Source organism: Atheta coriaria, unplaced genomic scaffold (genome assembly GCF_025399875.1).
Source record: "Atheta coriaria isolate IRGN ID8LTWV9N9 unplaced genomic scaffold, Caltech_Dcor_3.1 hic_scaffold_7_pilon, whole genome shotgun sequence".
Lineage (NCBI taxonomy): Eukaryota > Metazoa > Arthropoda > Insecta > Coleoptera > Staphylinidae > Dalotia > Dalotia coriaria.
In genome coordinates, this window is record NW_027045449.1 from 5,369,552 (window position 1) to 5,391,628 (window position 22,077).

The following is a 22,077-nucleotide window of genomic DNA, read 5'->3' on the forward strand; positions in this document are numbered from 1 at the left end:
CCGGCCCAAAAAGATACACATTTCTATTCTGAAATTTCTATTTTATTTTTCTACATAGTTTCCTTGTGACTCCTACCCACTCCTCCCAGCTAGGTTCTTATTTCTGTAACCCGTATAAGTAGTACGTAAATAGTAGGTATAGATGTATAATACATTTTGATATTTACATACATTATAAGATAACATGCTAAGAAGACGAAAAAAACTCAAATCAACATTTCTTGAATGTAAATACAGTAGAGTCCGGTTATAATGACATCGAAGGGAATTGACAAACACGTCATAATAAGCGGACGTCATACAAACCGTTTTGTGAAATTAAAACCATTTTTTACGTAAATATGTACCTAAGTACTTTAATATATAAACATAGTAGGTAATTACAAATGTATATAAGTGTATACATACATATTAAATTAAAATCAAAATTGCACATAATTACATATACCTACAAGAGTATTTTTTACTGTTTTAAATAATCTGTCATTTTTGTCCACTTTTGTTTTTTTATTTTATTGTAAAAAGATTGTCGAATGACCCACCCCAAATTCCTTTGCGAGACGTGAGTTAGATTCTCCATTTTCTAATCTGCTTATTATTGCACCTTTCTCCTCAATTGTAAATGCTTTACGTTGTTGAGTTGACATTTTTTTCACAGTAACAAACACAAGAAACACAACCTCGGGCAGAGTGACGAGTTGTGAGAAGATAAGTAGAAACTGTTCTTAGATTTCAAAGTTGTGGTATTTAAGGTAAGAAAATCGGTCATGTTACATGGTTTGCTAGGACAGGATTGGTTAAGATTTAATTGGTTTATGAAGGTGAAAAACAGACCATATTATTTAAGCATTTAGTCTTTCCGATAGCAAATACATAAAAGTAATTTGACAATCATAAAAGAAATGTAGCAATAAATATAAAAATTTCGCCACGTGTCGAACGCCGTCGGGAATCAACGAACATTACCGGCGGTGTAAAGAATCATGTTGGTCATTATAACCGGACATAATCTATTAAAAATGGGTCATAATAAGCGACATGCCACTGTAAGCGAAGTCATTATATCCGACTTTTTTAAAAAGAATTTTATATTAAAACCAAACTTCGTAGTGTAGTTACGTCATAATAACCGGGTGGTCAATATAAGCGGAGTCATAATAAACGGTTTCTACTGTACCTATAGCTAGAATATTTACAAGTAATTAATTCTTAATTATAATACCCCATATTTTAAACATGGATTCGTATTAGTTGCAATTGTAGGTGTATATTTATTAAAATATATTTTCATTGAACGACATTTGTTGTATTATATTGAATCTCAAAATATAAATATTTTGGTATTTAATTAACAAAAGATAATTACTGATAAAAAATATTTTCTCTAAATATAAAATAATCATAATATTGATACACTCATCGGTAGGTCATGCGCAATCAAATAAAAAAATTCAATTAGTCATTTAAAAAGTAGAAGAATTACTAATAAAATACCAAATATTCCAAAATAAATAATGTCAAGGACTAAATGACCTCATTAAAATAACCAAAAAATAATGCAATGATATGTTTTAGAAGTTGCCTACATTAGACATTCGTTAAAACTCATACAAAACTCTTAAGCAATCCTAAGAAGTATTCAATGCCGCCATAAACAAGAATATCGAGTGTGGTAGTAAGCAACGCTTTCCTGCAAATACCTGTTACCCACAAACATACACGCGCATACGTATTATAAACACACCGTATAGTCGTCCGAGTATACTCAAGACGTTTACCTGCGCGCATGCGCGTCAAGCTTTTCTTGTACCCACTTGAAAAGAAATTTCTCCTGTCGACTGCTTACACGCTCACTTCTTGTGCATACGGTCAGTCCGCACGCAGGCGGCAGGACAACGTCGATCAGGTGTTCGACGTGATCGTGAAAACGAACGAAAAAAATTCGAAACCTAATTCCAAACAAAAAAAAACTTTCAAGTGAAAATGTCCGACGTGCAACGATAGCATCGAATCAAACACAAGTTTGATATGAAATTAACATATTTAGTGATATTTTCAAACAATGAAATTTAAAAAGTTCATATGTGTCTTAGAATAAACTTAAATAAGTGATAATTTAGTGCAGAATCTACAAGAAGTAGGAAACTAAGTTATAAGTCCAGAAAACAACCAAAAAAAACGTAAGTATTGTAAGATTATTCTAAGAAATGACTAAAATTAGTAACAGTAGTGCAATTTTTATGACTTTGGTGATGATAATCTCAAGTTAAATGTCATTATTGTCTTTGTTTCTGTTATTATTGCCAAAAGCGTAATTACGATTGCTAACAGCGCCAACTTTCTTGAAAGCACGACAGGTTGCTTTAAGCTAACGCGCAAACGCAGCTACCCGACTTAGACAAGACATACTTTCATATTTATTTAATACAAAATAAACCTAGTGTTTCAATCAATTCATTCAACATTTAAAAAATATCATGACCAACTCAATAAATTACTTATTCAGTACAAATATAACAAAAAATAAGCAAATTTTGTTATTAATTATCTATTTATAATTACAAACACCCTGTATATTTTTAAGGTGTACTATGTGCTTCTAATACGTAATGAGTGTGCATTGAACACAATCGTTCATTGGGCGTTTGATTATTCGACTAACAGGACATGCATTCTTATTAGAAAGGTTCATAAACGTTTTTGGTTGAATTCAAAAGATTCGAAACGTGACTAATATTTAAATAACCTCAAAATTTTATTACTTAAATTTAGAGACCAACCGAAATTTCGGTTTCGGTTTCGGTTTCGGCCAGTTTCGGCCAAGAATTCTAGTTTCGGCTTCAGTTTCGGTTTCGGCAAAAATTGGCCGAAACTTTCGGCCGTGCCGAAACTCACTGTTCGTGAATTGTCGTGCGTCGCAGCTAATGGCGGTCGCTACTTGCCATCTCAGTTCGCACATTAAAAATTAAATTAATATTATATTAAGTATCAAGTGACTAAACGGGGACTTTACTCACGAGATTGATTTTGTATCTAAAAATCGTGGGAAAACTAGCGTTTTATAGGTAGAAGAGGAAAATATGTTTATGTAAGTTACAGTTTCGGTTTCGGTTTCGGTTTCGGCCAAAATACAGTTTCGGTCGGTCTCTACTTAAATTATAAATTCTATTATTTTGGAATGTGATTTGATAGATATTTCCATGAAAATTGCAACAATACAAAATTTCGAAACCGCCTCGCATTGAAACTTCGATTAGGATCTTCATGAATGAACAAAACAAAATTCGTAAACACATGCGCAAATTGAACATAAGAGTACATTGCAATTGTAGGAATATCAAATACAAACGAACACGGGTTGTTGTAAGCACTTAACTTCGAACGTGTTTGAAGGAATTCAAGCGAGCGCACGAAAAACGGAAATTTCTCAATCGGAAAACGCTTTTGATCTTTTATTTCGATAACTACCAATGAAATTTTACACAATATCAAATAACTGGAAGCAAGTAATTTGCTACTTGAGCCACTTACAACTTACAACTGAAATTCAATCTCTCAAAATATTTTTGTTGTCGGTGACATTTATATTTAATTTTTCATGTTTTTATTTTCGCATACATTCAACTTTTTATCTTATATTTATCATAATACATACATTATACCTTCATAAACATATACTTAAATCAGATAGGTTATGTTGCTATTTGTCTAGCTGTTTTGTATGATTTTGTGTTGTCTTAGTCGTTGTTAATGTGTCGCTCGGAGTCTTTTTTGATTGCACACCGACTCGAAATGCAACCTTCACGCATTCAAGTCGCCGATCCTTAACAACTTACAACGTACGAGCATACGATTAGTTTTTAAATGTGAAAGGTGATTACGTCCAAACAACTTTTTGGGCATAACGCTATTTAATATTAATTAAATTCGTTCATAAAATGGAGGGGCAAAGATATTTTAAACCGTCTGCATCAAAATTTGTAGACTAAAACATGATTTATGATTAGAGCTATAATTAAATTATAAAATACATTATTTAAACATATGATCCACTTCTTTAAACTTTACGTGTGTAAAGTAGGTCCTATTATTCTCGTTTAATAAGTCTTTTCACTTAGAACAGCACTTTATTATACGTTATTAGACTCCGAAAAGCTAAAGAACCAAAGAACAAAAGATATGAGTAATAAAACCACTGAATTACTTGACTGATCCAATTTTGCGCGTGCAAAACTAGTGCAAACTTTATGGATGAAAGCAAATACAATACGCTACATCTTAAATTAAATCATGTTTGAATTTTATTATGAGAACTGATTAAAAATTAATGTCTAGAAAGATTATTGGTGGTGATTTATTATTTTTTAATTTAATAAGTTGTAAATTTTAAGTATTGGTAGTTGTAGATGGTTGTAGATGGTGTCTATTTGACGTTAAGAATTAATTACGCTTTTATGGTCATCGTAGCGGTATTGCAATAATGAATACTTCTTATTACGTGTGTGTATACGAGTAAACTCACACCGATTACGATTTATGCTACGTCGGAGATATTTTTAGATTTGTCTAGAAATATGAATGGAATTCTTTGTGTGACCGTTATTGAAACAACAAAAATCCCCTAATAATCGATCTTTAATTGTGATGACTAAACGTCTGACTATCTTCATGTCTCAATGAAAAACTAATTTAATTTTAATTTTAATAGTTGTTGCAACTAAGTGATTACGAAGAATTCCTGTGACAAATGTGAATTTTGTGAGACATTGCTGACGTCAAAGTGGGGCAAAAAATGAAAGGTGTACTCAACGCCAGACGAATGAAACAAATGAAATGTTTAATTTCTTGCGGGCGAAAGAACAACCTTGAGACAGACGATGAACAACGTCGTCGGGTTGCGCAAAACGCAGCGGTTCCGGTATGCGTCGCCTTAATTTTTACTGTTTCGCATCGTTTACGCGTGTTGCGAGCATGATTCGCAACCATTTTACTGTAAATTTTAAACGAGCTTAAGCGTTTTACTGCGCTTTTATTATGACTTACAAGCAATTAAAAGAGTGTCAAACAAAGGGAAATTCTAACGAAGTTTTCTTTCGTTTTAATTTCTGCAACACAAATAGCACAAGGTTATGTTATGCAACCAATTTTTTCTCAAAATAAACTATACTAAAAAGAAATTAGTCCAACAAATAAACTAAATAATTATATTACACAGCTATAGTTTAAAATTATTAGACCACAAATGTTTCTACAAAGCGTGCTGGAATAATTTATTTTCGTTGTAAATCAGTTGTTTGCACTCGTTGACCAATGGCCCGAGAATACCACCAAGAAGAAATTGTGTAAACTCGAAAAAGAATACAAAAATGTACTTTTTGATAGATCTAAGCACATAAAAGCAAATGTAATTAACTAGTTGATCTTTTTGACGAAAAAAATTCGGTCATTGACGAATGACATTTAATTAACATGTTTTTATAACTCCTTGAAATCGCATCGCAATGATTATCGCCCGATACATTCAATCGCCATCAAATTCGCGACTCATCGACGATGTTCATTGGAAGCACCGCGCGTTGTTTAATTCACGCCGCACCACAACCGCCTGACGGATTCTGAAGAACACGATGACCTACTTTCACTCTTCTTCGGTCGTGTTCTTCTTCTTCATTCGCGGTAATAAAAAGTCACAGCGACGACGCATCCACGCTGCAATGAGTTTAATGTGATCTTTTTCGTCGTTGTCTGCGTCTAGCCGCGACTTAAATTCATTTAATTTTCTTAGATTAGTAGACCAGTCTGGCTTAAGAAATGCATCAACAGTAAAAACACTTAATACCCTCTTTTTATGGTCAGGTAATGCATGATGTACTCATTGCAGGCTATAAATAACAAATATGCGTTCAAAATTAGGAGAAAATTAACTTTTACGAAATTCGCCAGTAAACAAAAGACAATCGTGCGATGTGCGCCACTTCACACTTTAGATTAACATCTAACTTCCTGTCATTCTATAAAAGTCAAAACTCTAGTTTATGATTAATATCGTATGTTTCCGGACGATGTATCAGATTTAACCTAAAATAAATTTAGTACATTACGCCATCTAGCGGGTATTATTTTACTTATTTCGGTACAAAAATGAAAAGGAACCGCGTTAATGTGTATGAAGAATGCATAATTAATTAAACCGTGCAGAGTATGCAGAGTTTACAGATTGCGGAAGCTTGCAAGGAGCACACAAAGAAAAGAAAGAAAACCAGACCACCAGAACACGAGAAGTCGGTTGTTGTTTGCATTCGTCGCGGTAAATAAAACAAACGAATGCAACCATATATGCAAACAAAGTTAACTCATTAACAAAGATGCGTTCCGATGACTATATAACACAATGCATAATGAGTGAATTCGTCACATTTTATTATTATTTATTGCGCTTTTCGCTTTAGTTGTTTGTTCCTCGTTTTTCTGAACACTACGTAATGATTACTATACATATTTAAACAATATGTCATCAATGAATTAACAATTAACATATTTAATTGCATGGTAATTGTTTTGTGTTGAAAAGTTGCGCCATCTATAGTGACAAACAATGTACAATCTAGTTTATTGTCTCATTTATCATTATTAAATTATTATTAACAAATTACAATTGTTGCTTAAATTACTTGAAGCGGATTCGAAACGAATGCTCGCGTTTGCCTTTTGACATTTTTAATGTCGACATAATTTATTCCTTCATGATTGAATATGAAATACAACAATAACATAATAATAACGGCAATTATTGTTACTTAGTACTTACAACTTTCATTGTAACATTCGAGGTGACGTTATACGAGTTCAGTAAATGTTAAAGTTTAAAAAATTTGTTCTCTTTTTTTACAAATCACTTTCGATTTGGAATCAGTTGTGTTTTTCTTACGGCAATTTTGTGACAAGCAGAATATTAACATTGCACGATTACTTAACCTTAAATCTTTCTATTGTCTGTTTCAATTGTGCGTTTAGTACCTGCCATATATTTTGGAAATGTTTATAAACGTCTCTTTATTTTCTCATTGTAATAAACGGTCATGAATCGTCAATCCAATGTTTACCTTTAGGTTATAACATTCTGCAATTATGCAATCAGTTATATTAGCAATTACTAATGCGAAAGTTTAGAAAATTTAGTTATTTCATGATAATTTTAAAAGCATTTAAATAAATACGAAAAAGTTAACATAAATATATATATACAGTTTGTGTTAAGTTGCGAAATTAATATAAATATTTTTTGAGTGTTAATTAAGTTTAATTTTAGTACTATAACTGTGAAAATGAGTAGATGTGTATATTTGTGACGCTTTCACGCAAAAACAGTCAAAACCATTTTAATAAAATTTGGTATAGAGATGTTTTTCACCAGGGAAAAGCAAATAGAAAACTTTTTGCCGCAAAAAAAACATACAGGGTGTAAAATAAATGATAGAAATTGATTATTAGCATATTTCACTACTTTAAATTAAAATTGAGAATCTTATTGACGAATTCGGCACATTATAAGAAACATGAAAGTAATTATCGAGGCTTCTTTTATTAAAATTTACGCGTGCAAAAGTCATATAATTTCTAGTCCACTTCAAGAGTGCGAATTGTGCGAAGGCGATCAAGCGTGCAGCGTCCTCCTGTTGTCCGCTAGTTGTCCGCCTGAGAGACAATGCGTCATAGTTACACGTACCTTCAGATATTACATGCCATTGGCCGGCGACTATATCGCCAATAAATAAATGCTGGTTGCGTGTATTAGTTCACAATTTCCTTTCACTTTCAAACGTTTCTTACTATTTTTTGTAGTCTACTTTGATTTAAAATATTTTCGACGTTAATGTACGACTATAACGAACGCTGTGCTTAATTTCCAACAACTGTGTCATTAAATCTTAACCATTAAATAATTTACAATTAACTTTTAGTGCATTATGTACTTACACGTATTGCAATTTTATTTGAAACGTATTTAAAGCAAGAATATGAAATGTTTGTGAAAAACTGTAAAGAATTGAAGATAATTTTGCGAATCAAATCATTTATATTTGCAAAATCGTAAAACTTATTGAAATGTCAAACATAGTGTAATTTTAAAGACGTTTTGTTTGTAATAAATCAATTTCAAATATGCAACTACGTTAGAATTAGAATTAAGATATTTAATATGCCCAAATGTCAACTAATTAAATACACGCAATCAATTTCGTCATCATTCACTTATTATTTATTTAATACGCTACAAATATGCAAAAAGTAATAAGCAAATATTTTGATGTACGAAAAAACATAATTAAAAATGTTGATGAGAGATGACGTACTCTTCGTTAAAATATCTTAAGAATAAAATATTATTTTGATTTGATTGGTTAGCTAGGATTATTGACATGAACAACCTATTGCAACATCAAATTAATATGTTCTCAAGGACGATCTAGGTAAATGTAAATAAACCAATAAACTAATAAATAAATTAAGTCAATATTATTATAACAAAAAAAACTTGTACCAAATTAAATCTTCAAAATTATTTTAGACTTTATTAGCTACTGAATTGCTTCTGCTGTCTGATAGTATCAAACTTAAAAACGAATCTGGTTTTATTCTATTTCATTATATTTTATTGCCTTCTGGCGCATACCACAGCTTCTGAAAGAGAACGTGCGTTTTTGACTTTATGTTCGAATTCCAAATTGAAACATATTTTGCACGCTGCCGATCGAAACTAATCGATTTGTGGAATTGGCATTTTAATGGATTGCATGTTATTCAATTCGCCTACAACTCATCTAAAAATAAATAGATTCTTTGAAATGTATCAGGAAATTAAATTATGATAATTTTGCAATAAAATAATTATTATTAGCGTTAAAACTCTAACGTCCGCGGTAATAAATTAATTTAAACTAAACTGAATCAGATTGAATGCGATTTCATGCATGAAACACGCAAATCATTTGTTGTTGGCGTCGCTTGTCGTTCCTGTCTCAAGTTTGAGCGTCTGAAGGAAAACCTTGAAGCGCTTGAAGACACACCCAAAACACGATTAGTATTCCATTCATCCCGCATATTGTCCACTTCTTGTTCTTGTTCTGATTCTTATGATATATATTTTTATACATTGGAATATTTTAAGTGTCATTTTTTATTGTTTCTTTTGTAATTCTTAAAGTAAAAAAATAGGGTTAGGTCATTTTATGATCGCCATAGCCGCCATGTTAAATGTTACCGAGTTGAAAAGTTGAACAACCTTTTGCTACGCTTCCATATCTGGAACTGCGATGTTTTTTTCGTTAAAATCTTTGAATGTTGGAGACAGCCAGAGATAGTGGGCACACTTAACCGGACTTTGCAACAATCTAATAAAATCGAAATCGGACAACGCCAACGCTCACGACTGTACAAAAGACACCTAATAAATTCTAATGCTACAAATGTTTGCAACAGGACAAGGAATTGTAAATATCCAACGAATAGAATAGAATCTGCAAACAATTGAAATGATTTTTTGTGAAATTTTGTTTAAATTGTAACAATTTAAGTTTATAATTTGAAAAATTAGTCTTTTGATCACTTGTCGATTGTAGTTTGGTAAGTTTCTGAGTCGTGACTGGTTTTCTAATGTGATTGTTACATTTGTTACAATTTTGCGTCGTTAAACAACACATTAAAACTCCTACGAAACAATAAATTAGAAAAGTAGATTGATCTAGATAAAATTAAACAACGCCCAATAATATACAGAGTGATATAAATCGCGTTTTTTGATAAATTTGTTTGTGAAATGTTGTTTATAACGTGTTTTATGAAGTATCAAAAAAGAAATTTAATTTAAAGGTTATGTAAGCGTATATTACTTAATATTGCGACTAAACATCGGCGATTTGGTCGTTTGTGGTAATTGCCGAGTGGGCAAACAGCATATATTTAAACTTTATATCTGCACATGTAAGTGTGTTTGTGTAAAAGTTGGTAAACCTTGTTGGTTGCGAGTCGTTCCACTCGAAATGATTTTAAGTAGCGGACTTTTGCAAAACTCACAAAATATAGATACCCACTACTAAATTTCATAAAATTTTTCTTTTATTTTTTATTTTTCTGTTTTACGTGTGTTTTAATGTTGGAAAGTACACGTAATGTACTTTATTGTAAATTATTTTTTTGGTTGTTAATTAAAAAGCCTTGTTAGCAGTTTTTTTTGTTAATTGCGCTTTTAATTTTAATACTTTTTTACGTTTACACTTCTGGTTGTTTTGCTCATTTGTGCTCCTACTTCGTGCAAAAAGTTCTACGTCTATGCGTCGTTTCCGTAACTTTCTCTACGTCGAGCATTTGTCTTGCTGTCTTAGCCTGTCTTGTCTTCCAGCGTTGCTAGCTGCTTGTTAAAATTTCTGTCGACGCAAAAATAAAAGTTACATTTGTATACAAACGTAGAATGTGGAAGCAGAACTCGAGGTAGATGTTAAATGTTTTGCTCTCGATTCTCTCTCAATCTCAACTTGCTTTGCGTTATTTGCATTTTGCAAGATTATCAACGCGATAAAACTAGTTTCCACTTCATTACATACTTTCATTTATAAGTTTAATTACAGGTGGCGTTACAATCTATTGAAAACTTCTTGATAAAATGAACGAAACAATTACAATGTAAAACAAAATCATTTATCATCTTGATGTTTTGTTTTCTGTTAAAACATTTGTTAACAACTGTTTTCTTATCATTAAAAACAAAGACAATCAGTATTTACGATTGCCAACAAAGTATATCATACAGTAATTAGCTTATTTATTTATTAAATTACGTATTTGTCAACAAAAATTTAAATTTACAGAAATTACAAAATTTCAAATTAAGTTAAATTGTTTTTGCGTGAAAGCAACACAAATAAACGTGTACATTTATAATAATAATTAAGATTAATTACCGTACTGTATTTATATAGAAATACTAATAAAACTGAAAACAAGCAGGACAAGATCATATCACTTTGTTGCAAAATGTTAACCATTGGGTTGGGCCACCTCCAGCTACCTTAATGATCACCATGATTACTAGCATTGATTTGTTTGTTCAAATAAAAGAAATCAGGGTTAACCTGAACGCTGAACACAGCAAGATATCGCTGTCGGTTTAATAATAAAAAGAATTGACCTTTATTATTCTATTTTTTCACATGAGATCAACTTCTGAACGCCAAACATTGTAGATTATAATAATTGCTTTTTAATACTCCCACCCGTTGAATAAATTAAATGCAAATGTGTTATAAAAAGCCTTCAATGTCGGTTAATCGACCAAAGGTTAAGCCTATTAAATTTATACTAAATTCAAGTTGGTTATGCCAAATTATGGCTTAGTTTCGGCTCGGTTATTCGTGTTTATGATGCTGGATATTTGCATTGTTTTCTAATTGAGCTGCGACTTTATGCAAATGTGTGAATGGGAAACAACCGCAAACGCAAGAAGTGAAATAAAATCATTTCCTTATGACTTTGAAGTTGATGTGTATACTATTGATGCTATTGAATATTAAATTTTGGTGGCAATGACAAGCAACCGGAAAGAATTATTAATTAATAATTAATTAATCCAAAAATATTTTCTAAACATTTTAACATTTAAAATAATCTATTGGAAATTTGTAATAGGTGATTACTAATTAATTTATTCGTAGATAATGTGATGCGCAACATTTTCAACATTTCACGCTCTGTAATTACCTGCTCATCATAATATTGCGCGCATTGTGCACATGCTTTCACATCACATGCACGTCTACTCCTTGCGCACACAAATTGCGAATCGCAAAAACGAATATTGTATAAAAACCAAACTTACATAACCTGCACGGCTCCATGCGCATGCTTTATAATTACACGGCAATCAATTAAAAAAACTGCACGCATTTTCGCATTATTTCTTGAGGTAGCTACAGTTTTCCACATGCACTGATGAAATGTTCCGACCAAGTGTGCAATGAGATGGGAAACCGCACGGAAATTATAACGCGTCGATATGTGGAGCAAGATGGCGGACGACAAAAAATGGCGAGATGCATTCTGAATGTCTCAACGCGCGTTGAAATCATGTGCGAAAACTTGTTGTTCGTGACTCGTCTTCGCCGTGAATGCAAACGCTAGAGTCGATGAAAGAAAACGTCAATAATTGCAACAATTACAACACAACAACTCTTAATCTCGTGTGGTGGTAATTCTTCACAACATTTTTTAAGAGAAAATCAAACTGAAGAAATTACAAGTAGCATTGATAGTTTTCTAATTCTTTACAAGCGGATTTTCTTTATTTTATTTATTTCTTAGAGATTTTTACATGGATAGAATGTTGTTCAAGTGACTTTCTTGCGATTGTTCGTTTAAATAACGTCAAACCTTAGACCTCGATACGTTTTAAACACAACTATGTTTGCGGAGTCTGTGCAGACGTTAATCTTTTCATTCTTCATAAATTCTCATAAACTCTCACGCTCGAAGTATATCTAATTATGCCGAAATGACACAGAAAAACGCACAAGTTGCACGAAACGCTCAAGAATCGCGTTAACTCACGTCAAAACAACTACAAAATGGCCGTCAGAGACATTAATCACAACAACTTCATACAATTCAAACGATTCTATTAAAATTTTATTTTTTCTTTGATTTATTAATTTAATGACGTAATTATTTCTTTTCAGTTGGTAGTCGTAGGCAACCAAGAATTGCGTCACAATGGCCACCCATCATGGCCTGCGGCACGAGAGCGACGAAAACTTTTCGGACGACGAGAGCTTTCCGTTGACGCACGATATTTATGGCGGAAGGTGAGTCACGAAAAAATGCAACATTCAGAGTCAATGAATCCCAAACCTCAGGTCAACCAAAACGATTAAAAATTTGTGCAATATAATTTAAAATTACTACAATTTAAAAAAATTCCCTGGAAGTTTCCTTTTAACACTAGCAGCAATTTTTAACCTCAACCTTCATTTCTTTTACTTTTATTATCTCGAAACGCCGATGCGTTTTGTTCTTTTGGGCTGAGTTCACGCCTGGGCAAGGACGTTCAAAGATCTGCTCCGAAATCGAGAGTCATTTCGCCTCTCGCGACTCTCTCAAACTTGTTCTCTCGTCATGCATCCAAGAAAACACAACCCAAAGCAAATGAAAAGAAAATCCAAACATAAAATATATTATGGCAGTTTAATTTTAGACTTTTTAGTTTTTGTTTCTTTAATTGGTCAGTTACAAAATTTATTTCGTTCGTGGCGCAACCGCACGCAACGAAATCAACGATTAGGTTTCAAAAATTAGCAATTAAATTCAAAGAAGTGTAACAATATGTTCGATTATGTCGGTGTTATGCATTGAAAAAATGTTCATTGTGGCGTGCGCTCGGACGTGACTCGATTCAGCTCTGATTCGAAGGCGAAACGCGGGCGATTACCGGCGCGAAGGAGCCCGAAGTGAACGGTCAACTTTCTAAAGATTATTATCCGTTTTTAACGTGAATTCGCAGGGCGTTTCTTGCGACGAACGCATGCAATAATGACAGGCGGCAACGGGTCGGCCATAAATTACATTTGTTTTATGTTTGTTTGTGTTTAGCTTGCACATTCATTTCGTATGCATTTTGGAGGTCTTTTGTTTTCTTTAAAACACCAAACAATAAATCATGCTTCACTTAAAAGTGAATATTGAACCATACAGCGTGTGTTCATATCCGTGTCGATTACTTCTTTTGTTTTTTGCCCATTTTTCTATTTTTAGTGTTTATTTCTTAATACTACTTTGTTGGCGATTGCCTTATTAAGTTCCTATTGAGTTGAATGCTAAAAGGTTAATATTAAATATTAATATTTATACACGACGATGGCTCGTGTCGTTCTCGTATGCAATGCAAAGCGGGAGAGCAAACCAGAACAGAATGTCGAATGCTGCTGGATGGTGGAAGTCCGAGCTTCGAGGCGAAGACTAAAGAATAGAGCGCGAACGAACGGCCCCGCATAATAGAAAAGCAAAAAATGTAGATTACCTTGGCATTTCCTTCAAAACTCTGCCTCACACATTGGTGTGTAGAACGTTTTAATGTATGAATAATTGTTTCCATCGGCGAAAGAATGTATTAGGACAAGAAAAGCAACAAAGAACCAACAACAACAATACAAACAAGACAACGTATAATTAAATATTGGTTTTGCGTTTTTTGTGCTTAAAAACAGTAGCAAAAGAATATTTAAATATATTTATGATGTGACTTGGCGTTTCCAAACGCAAAATTATCAAAAACGTAAAAAAATCATCCGTTTTTCAAAGTGTACGCATTATATTTGCATGCGAATGGAACACGATGCCGCAACGCAAATAAACGCGCAAAGAAGTCAATAATCCTGCCATTTATTGTCGCGTCTTTACGATGTGCCATCAAGAAATAAAACGTTTGTAAAAAGGCTGAAAGCTAAACGCCAAACATCGCGAGGGAATGCAGTTTTGAACGTACTTGCTGCGCATCGTTTTACTTTTACACCGGCGATGCGCAAACGTTAAAAAAGTTGTTTTACTTTTATTTTGGAATCACCGCAACCGCGAGAATGTACAAACTCGAGTGAAGTTTAAATGTTATCATATATCAAAACGCATTCGTACGCGTCGTCCAAGAATTTAATGCTTTGCATCTTTAATCTTCACGGAGTTTGCGCAGTTACGAGAAAAACGAAGAGTTGTTGATAAATGTATAAAATGCACATAAATATTAGATGCAAATCGGATTAAATTGAATGAAAACTATTCTTGAGCAACTCCTGCAAGTTGTATAAAGGTACAGTTGAAGTTAGCAAGCTAGAAGGGTGTTGATCCTTCTATCAAGGGCGTTTGGGATGACCATCAAGGCTATCTGGTGCCTCTCGCCACGAGCCACCAAACTAGAAGTGCATCCGTACAAAAGTACAAAGAAGTAGTAGAAAGGTCAATATCCAACGATGAAAGTGAGTGTTTTACTACACATCAAGCATGACAAATACTTTTGCAGTGACATTAAAAAATAATTAAACCCGCATTTTATCAAAACCATAAATCAGTCGCTTAATAAACGAGCAAACGAGTGAAAATTTCACGCAATTGTTAATTATTTTCCTCGGCGTAATGAGCAATTACTCGAGGCCGCACATTTAAATTCTGCCCAAATCTGGCGCTTCCACACAGATATTTCTTTACATCCACCTTGAAAACGCAAAAGACAATGCGATTCAGCCGCCTTAAAACGTTGAGCGTCACGTTACCAATGCGCCATCATCGCAATCGCAATCGTACGAAGATGTAACATGAGTAGGTACACTCTTCATACTCAACAACAAACAAACACATAAAATAAACAAAAATAATGTAAATAGTAAACCGCATATATTGTTGCACAACTATTGCGAGATGTGCAGTTGGTTTTTAATTGTGTTTATAAATTATAATAAGCAATAAAACGGCGAGACCTCCAAGGAGTTATATATTTCTTTGATTAAAATTGCGCACATAAAATCCGATTTTATACGGCTTCATGATATGATAATAAATTTACATCGTTTTGCATCGCGCGGGAAGAAAAAAGGCGTGCGTAAATTACTTTGAGAATTATTTACTGCTCTTGACCACCATCTCATCGCCGAGAAATGCATCGATGAGAAGAAGGTGGAACACCTTTGAAGTCATGACGCATTCGACGCACTCGAACGCATTGCAATCTTTGTAATAGGCAACCACACCCACTCAAACGCCAAAGAGAATTCCTTCTTGATATATGGCGGCCGTACATGTTCAACAATCAGCCTTGAATCATTAATAACCGCTGCTAATTTCAATTTAATTATATTACCTACAACTTATGAACAACTTATGCAACCATATTAGGTTATGTTTTACTACTAACGACCTCTATGTGATTTTCTTTATGTTTTCAGTACTAGAACAGTCCCAGATACGAAAGGATGGGACGTTTTCCGAGACCCACCGACAAAAGTCGACTCTGGCTCGATGGCCAACCAAAAATGTCTCGACATCACCGTGAAGATCTTCAAAGCGATCGCTTACCTCGTCACTTTTGTAATTGTCCTCGGTTCAGGGGTGATAGCAAAAGGCACGCTGTTATTCATGACCTCCCAACTTAGCCCTGATAAAGTAACCACGTATTGCAACCGAGAATTAGGCCGTGATAAACAATTCGTAGTAAAACTACCGCAGGAAGAACGAGTCGCGTGGATGTGGTGTCTGGTCTTTGCGTTCTGGGTACCACAACTCGGGACACTTTTCCGGTCATCTCGTATGTGTGTCTTCAAATCGTGGAAGAAGCCAGCCTTCTCGCACTTTCTCATCGTGTTCCTATGCGAGACGGCGCATACCATCGGCATTGCGCTGCTAGTCTTCTACGTCCTTCCCGATCTGGACGTGGTCAAAGGCGCTATGCTCACCAACTGCGTGTGTTTCATCCCAGGCGTTTTAGGGTTACTGTCACGCAGTAACAAAGAATCAAAACGGTTTATTAAAGTGATCGTGGATTTGTTTGCTATCGCAGCACAAGCCACAGGATTTGTCGTCTGGCCAATTGTGGAGCAAAAACCGGAAATGTGGTTGATCCCAGTCGCCATTTTCTTGACATCTATCGGATGGTGGGAGAACTATATCTCTAAACATTCCCCGATTCCGTTTATTAAACGATTAGGAAAAATCAAAGAAGAATTCGAAGGATGCCGTTATTTCTCTTATATTTTTATATCAATCTGGAAGTGTATCATCTTCATGATCAGTTTGCTGGTGATCATGTTCGTCAAACACGGTGAAGCAGGTTTTGTCTTCACTGATTTCTCACCTGGGTTTGGCGCACATAAAATAACCATCTTGGAAATCAAACCAACTCTTGGTGGTACCACCATGCCAGATCTAACTGAATTGATTACTACAGGAGATGATACTACCATCAACGCCAATGACATGTCTCCAGTCTATGTTCTCATGATCAACATTCTTGCGTCTTACCTATGTTATATATTTGGTAAATTCGCTTGTAAAATCATGATCCAAGGATTTTCCTATGCCTTCCCTGTTAACCTAACCATTCCTGTTTCTATTTCCTTGTTGATTACTGCATGTGGTCTGCGAAATGATGACCCTTGCTTCTTCAATGAAACCCTACCAGGTTACTTATTCTATCAAAGCCCACCTGTGTATTTCTTCAACGATTTCATAACACACCAACATGCGTGGGTGTGGATGTTATGGTTGTTATCACAAACATGGATAACTCTACATATTTGGACTCCTAAATGCGAAAGGTTGGCACGTACAGAGAAGCTATACGTGTCTCCAATGTATGATGGACTTTTGATCGATCAAAGTATGGGTATGAATAGACGTAGAGATGATGAAGCGGATGTTAAAACTGAGGAATTAGACGAAATTCAGAAAGAAAAAGGTGATGAATACTATGAAACCATTTCTAACCATACCGATGGATCTACCCCGAAAACTATCAAGAATTCTGACCATATTACTAGAATTTATGCGTGTGCTACTATGTGGCATGAAAACAAAGAAGAAATGATAGAGTTCTTAAAGAGTATTCTTCGTTTGGATGAAGATCAATCTGCGCGACGAGTAGCCCAAAAATATCTCAGGGTTGTAGATCCGGATTATTACGAATTTGAAAGTAAGTTTATTTTTAATCTAGGTTATGTTTATGCGCTATTCTAATTTAATTATTTTCAGCTCACATTTTCTTCGATGACGCTTTTGAAATCTCTGATCATAATGACGATGATACTCAAGTCAATCGTTTCGTTAAACTATTGGTCTCTACTTTGGACGAAGCAGCCAGTGACGTCCATCAAACCCACATCCGCATTCGTCCACCCAAAAAGATACCCACACCGTATGGAGGTCGCTTAATCTGGACCCTGCCTGGCAAAACCAAAATGATTGCTCATCTCAAAGACAAGATGAAGATTCGTCATCGTAAACGTTGGTCTCAAGTCATGTACATGTACTACCTCCTCGGTCATCGCCTCATGGAATTACCAATCTCAGTGGACCGTAAAGCAGTTATCGCGGAGAATACTTATCTTTTGACTTTGGATGGTGACATTGATTTTCAACCATCCGCAGTAACCCTCCTGATTGATTTGATGAAGAAAAACAAGAACTTAGGAGCTGCCTGTGGGCGTATTCACCCTGTGGGATCAGGTCCCATGGTGTGGTATCAAATGTTTGAATATGCTATTGGTCATTGGCTTCAAAAGGCTACTGAACACATGATTGGATGCGTACTTTGTAGCCCTGGGTGTTTCTCACTCTTCAGGGGTAAATCTCTAATGGACGATAATGTTATGAAGAAGTATACTACCCGATCTGATGAAGCTAGACATTATGTGCAGTACGATCAAGGAGAAGATCGTTGGCTTTGCACCTTATTGTTACAAAGAGGCTATCGTGTAGAATACTCAGCCGCTTCAGATGCTTACACACATGCCCCGGAAGGTTTCAATGAGTTCTACAACCAGCGTCGTCGTTGGGTACCATCCACCATTGCAAACATCATGGATCTTCTAGTGGACTACAAAAAGACTATTAAAATCAACGACAACATCTCCATGCCCTACATTGGTTATCAAATTCTATTGATGGGTGGTACCATCCTTGGACCCGGAACAATTTTCCTTATGTTGGTGGGTGCCTTTGTGGCAGCTTTCCAGATTGACAATTGGACCAGTTTCTACTACAATATCGTACCCATTTTCTTCTTCATGTTGGTTTGCTTTACTTGCAAGTCAAACATTCAACTACTCTGCGCGCAGATATTATCCACCGGCTATGCTTTGATCATGATGGCTGTTATTGTTGGTACCGCTCTGCAGTTACGTGAAGACGGCATCGGTTCTCCATCTGCTATATTCTTGATAGCAATGACAAGTTCATTCTTCATAGCAGCGTGTCTCCATCCACAAGAATTTTGGTGTATTGTGCCGGGTATTATTTACCTGTTGTCAATTCCATCTATGTACCTCCTGCTGATTTTGTATTCAATCATCAATCTAAACGTTGTATCCTGGGGTACTCGTGAAGTCGCCGTTAAATTAACTAAAAAAGAACTCGAACAACAACGCAAAGAAGCGGAAGAAGCCAAAAAGAAAGCGAAACAAAAGTCACTATTGGGATTCCTACAAGGAGGAGGTACCAGCGACGATGATGAAGGCAGCATTGAATTATCAGTTGCTGGATTATTCAAATTTATGTTATGCACACACCAGAAAGCCGGCGATGAGAAAGCGCAACTTATTCATATCGCCGATACATTGGAAGGCTTGACCAAACGTTTGGATCACATTGAAAAGTAAATCTTAAACCGCATTAAAAAAAATGTGTACTCACTTTGTTTGTTTCAGGGTAATCGATCCTCAGGGTCACGCTTCACGCAGACGTAGCATGTCGGCTTCATCCCGCGGAGATCATCATCATCTGAGTGCTGTTGCGGAAGATCCAACCGAGGAGTCGTCAGACAGCGATAGCGAAACAATGTCAACAGTTCCACAAAACAAACGCGACGATCTCATCAATCCATATTGGATCGAAGATCCCGATCTAAGGAAAGGAGAGGTGGAATTCTTAAGTTCAACGGAAATCGCCTTCTGGAAGGAGTTGTTGGATAAATATTTGTATCCAATTGACGAGAACAAGGAGGAAAAGGCATGTGCACTTCACTAGTTTGATTTAAGTTAATTGGGTTATGTTTTGTTTTTAGGCACGTATCGCGTCCGACTTAAAAGAACTGAGAAACTCGTCCGTGTTTGCTTTCTTCATGGTCAATGCTATATTTGTCTTGATCGTGTTCTTATTGACACTGAAGAAGGATTACCTGCACGTAAAATGGCCGTTCGGCATCAAGACAAATATAACATACGACGAGAGTACACAAGAGGTAATGTTTGAGGGATCACATGATTCGCGCACGTAAATCTCACCTGTTATCGCTAGCGCGTCGAAAGCAAAGCAATTTCTCCACAGATCTAGGAAGGAATCATGTGTCCCTGCCAGTGCAAATGTGGACTAATCGTGCGCGCGCACGTTTTGCTTCTTCTTTCAGGCCCGGATCGCGCGCGAGCTCATCGAGCTGCGCAATAAGTCGGTATTCGCTTTCTTCATGTTCAATGCGTTGTTTGTGTTGGTCGTGTTTCTGCTGCAACTTAATAAGGATCAGATCCATGTTAAGTGGCCGCTCGGCATACGCACCAATATTACGTACATTGAGGAGACTTCTGAGGTATTTAGAGGCGGCAAAATGCTGTTTCGATGTTGCGCTCTCGCGTGAACTCGAAACGTTATAAACAAAGATGGCGATGGCACACTGGGGGTCTATACACTTCCTTGGATTGGACGGAATAATTATTGTGTACTAAACAATGTGTTTCTCAAATGAAGTCTGGTTACTCTTTAAAATATATCACAGTCACATATATACAAAGCATCAAAACTCATGTCATCACATACAAATTACTCTTCCAGTGATTAACACACAAGACCAGCCACAAAACCAGTGAATATATTATACACTCAATGTAAACACTTATTTTTGTGGTACTATGGTAACACAGATCACCAAATGGTACTTTGTGGTACTAATCACTAAGAACGAAACAAATTACAGCACAAAATATATCATTATCTCATCATCATCTTTTCATTTCATCAAAATTTGTTGTAAAAATGTTGAATAATCACAAAATTAAATAATTCTCTTCAATTGGCAGCGCAAAATCTCTCACCCCCCTGGCGAAATGATGATGACCCCAATGAATTTCGATATTTCGGATATAAAGCAGAAAGCAATCTGTGTATCTTCTGTAACGTTGTTAACGTTTCTAATTTTATGGTTAATTGTGTGTTATTTGTGCTATTGGTTAATTTATGTGGTGCACTCTTATTATAACTTCACCTACTTTGAAGTAACTTGTCAATGGTCAGAAAAATGTAGCATTATCTCTTTATAGGTGCACATCAGCAAGGAGTACCTTCAATTGGAACCTATTGGTCTGGTATTTGTGTTCTTCTTCGCGTTGATTCTGGTGATCCAGTTTACGGCCATGTTGTTCCATCGTTTCGGTACCTTGGCTCACATTTTGGCATCAACAGATCTCAACTTTGGATGCTCTAAAAAGGTTGCTTTTATTATTTTGAACAAAATGTAAAAACAAATTGAACTTAACGGATGAAATTTTATAGAAAGAGGATCTGTCTCCAAACGCGTTACTCGATCGACAAGCAGTCGAAATCGTCAAGCAACTGCAGCGATTGCAGGGCATCGACGATGGAGACTACGAAAACGATTCCGGTTCTGGCCCTGATCGTATCGGCCGTAGGAAAACAATTCATAATTTGGAACGAGCTGCGCAAAGGAAGAGACAGATCGGCACGTTGGACGTCGCATTTAAGAAGCGTTTTGCTAAATTGAATGCCAACCCTGAAGGAGGTAATGTTTCACTTAAAATCTCCACGTATTACTCAAACGTATTTTTTACCACAGGTACTCCTATTTTGAGCCGTCGAATGACAATGGGCAAAGAAACAATGAAGGCGTTAGAGGTCCGGGTTAATTCCGTAATGGCGGAACGTCGCAAGTCTAATATGCAAACACTGGGCGCAAAGAACGAATACGGCAACAATAATGTCATCCGGAATCATCGTAACAGCACGACTAGTATCCCGATCAAGGACGTCTTTGACAATGGTCCAAATGGGCAAGTTAATAAGGCCTACGAAGAGGAGACTTATGGAAGTCGGTCATCGTTACCGATGCATCCTAGAAATTCTGTCAATTGGAAAGGCAGTTTGAGTAGAATGTAACCACAAGAGGCATGCGAATTAAGACTCAAAACTACCTGATAAATGACAATATGCAAATGAAAACAATTTTAGACAAATGAATGATGATTATGAATGATTGATAGCTAATAAGAAAGACTTGATTTTGTATATAAGCTCAACTATAATTAAATATAATGTAATTTAAAAGAA

General features: G+C 35.3%; 2 protein-coding genes across 5 annotated transcripts in view; one reads left to right on the plus strand and one right to left on the minus strand.

Moving 5' to 3' along the window:
- Positions 1–19,573, minus strand: part of LOC135796340 (histidine-rich glycoprotein-like) — a 45,215-nt gene extending 25,642 nt beyond the window's left edge. The window contains exon 1 of the mRNA XM_065308327.1: positions 19,438–19,573. The gene's annotated coding sequence lies outside the window, so the exon portion shown is untranslated. The remainder of the gene's footprint in view (positions 1–19,437) is intronic.
- Positions 1,855–22,077, plus strand: kkv (hyaluronan synthase-like protein kkv). 4 transcript variants are annotated; one of them, XM_065308321.1, is made up of 9 exons: positions 1,855–2,180; positions 12,729–12,854; positions 15,978–17,719; positions 17,779–19,399; positions 19,452–19,752; positions 19,808–19,984; positions 21,054–21,221; positions 21,286–21,532; positions 21,587–22,077. In XM_065308321.1, the coding sequence occupies exons 2-9, from the start codon at positions 12,763–12,765 to the stop codon at positions 21,904–21,906; spliced, it is 4,668 nt and encodes a 1,555-aa protein (XP_065164393.1). In that variant the 5' UTR covers positions 1,855–2,180; positions 12,729–12,762; the 3' UTR covers positions 21,907–22,077. The 4 variants fall into 4 exon arrangements, with proteins under 4 accessions (XP_065164393.1, XP_065164394.1, XP_065164391.1 ...); XM_065308322.1 differs by lacking the exon at positions 19,808–19,984 and adding an exon at positions 20,150–20,326; XM_065308319.1 differs by having other exon boundaries at positions 21,286–22,077.

Bases quoted from the DNA above. Each gene is read 5' to 3' on its own strand.
- kkv (XM_065308319.1), top strand. From the start codon at position 12,763: ATGGCCACCCATCATGGCCTGCGGCACGAGAGCGACGAAAACTTTTCG. The intron at 12,855-15,977 runs GTGAGTCACGAA...TTATGTTTTCAG, and splicing joins CACGATATTTATGGCGGAAG to TACTAGAACAGTCCCAGATA. The intron at 21,222-21,285 runs GTTGCTTTTATT...GAAATTTTATAG, and splicing joins ACTTTGGATGCTCTAAAAAG to AAAGAGGATCTGTCTCCAAA.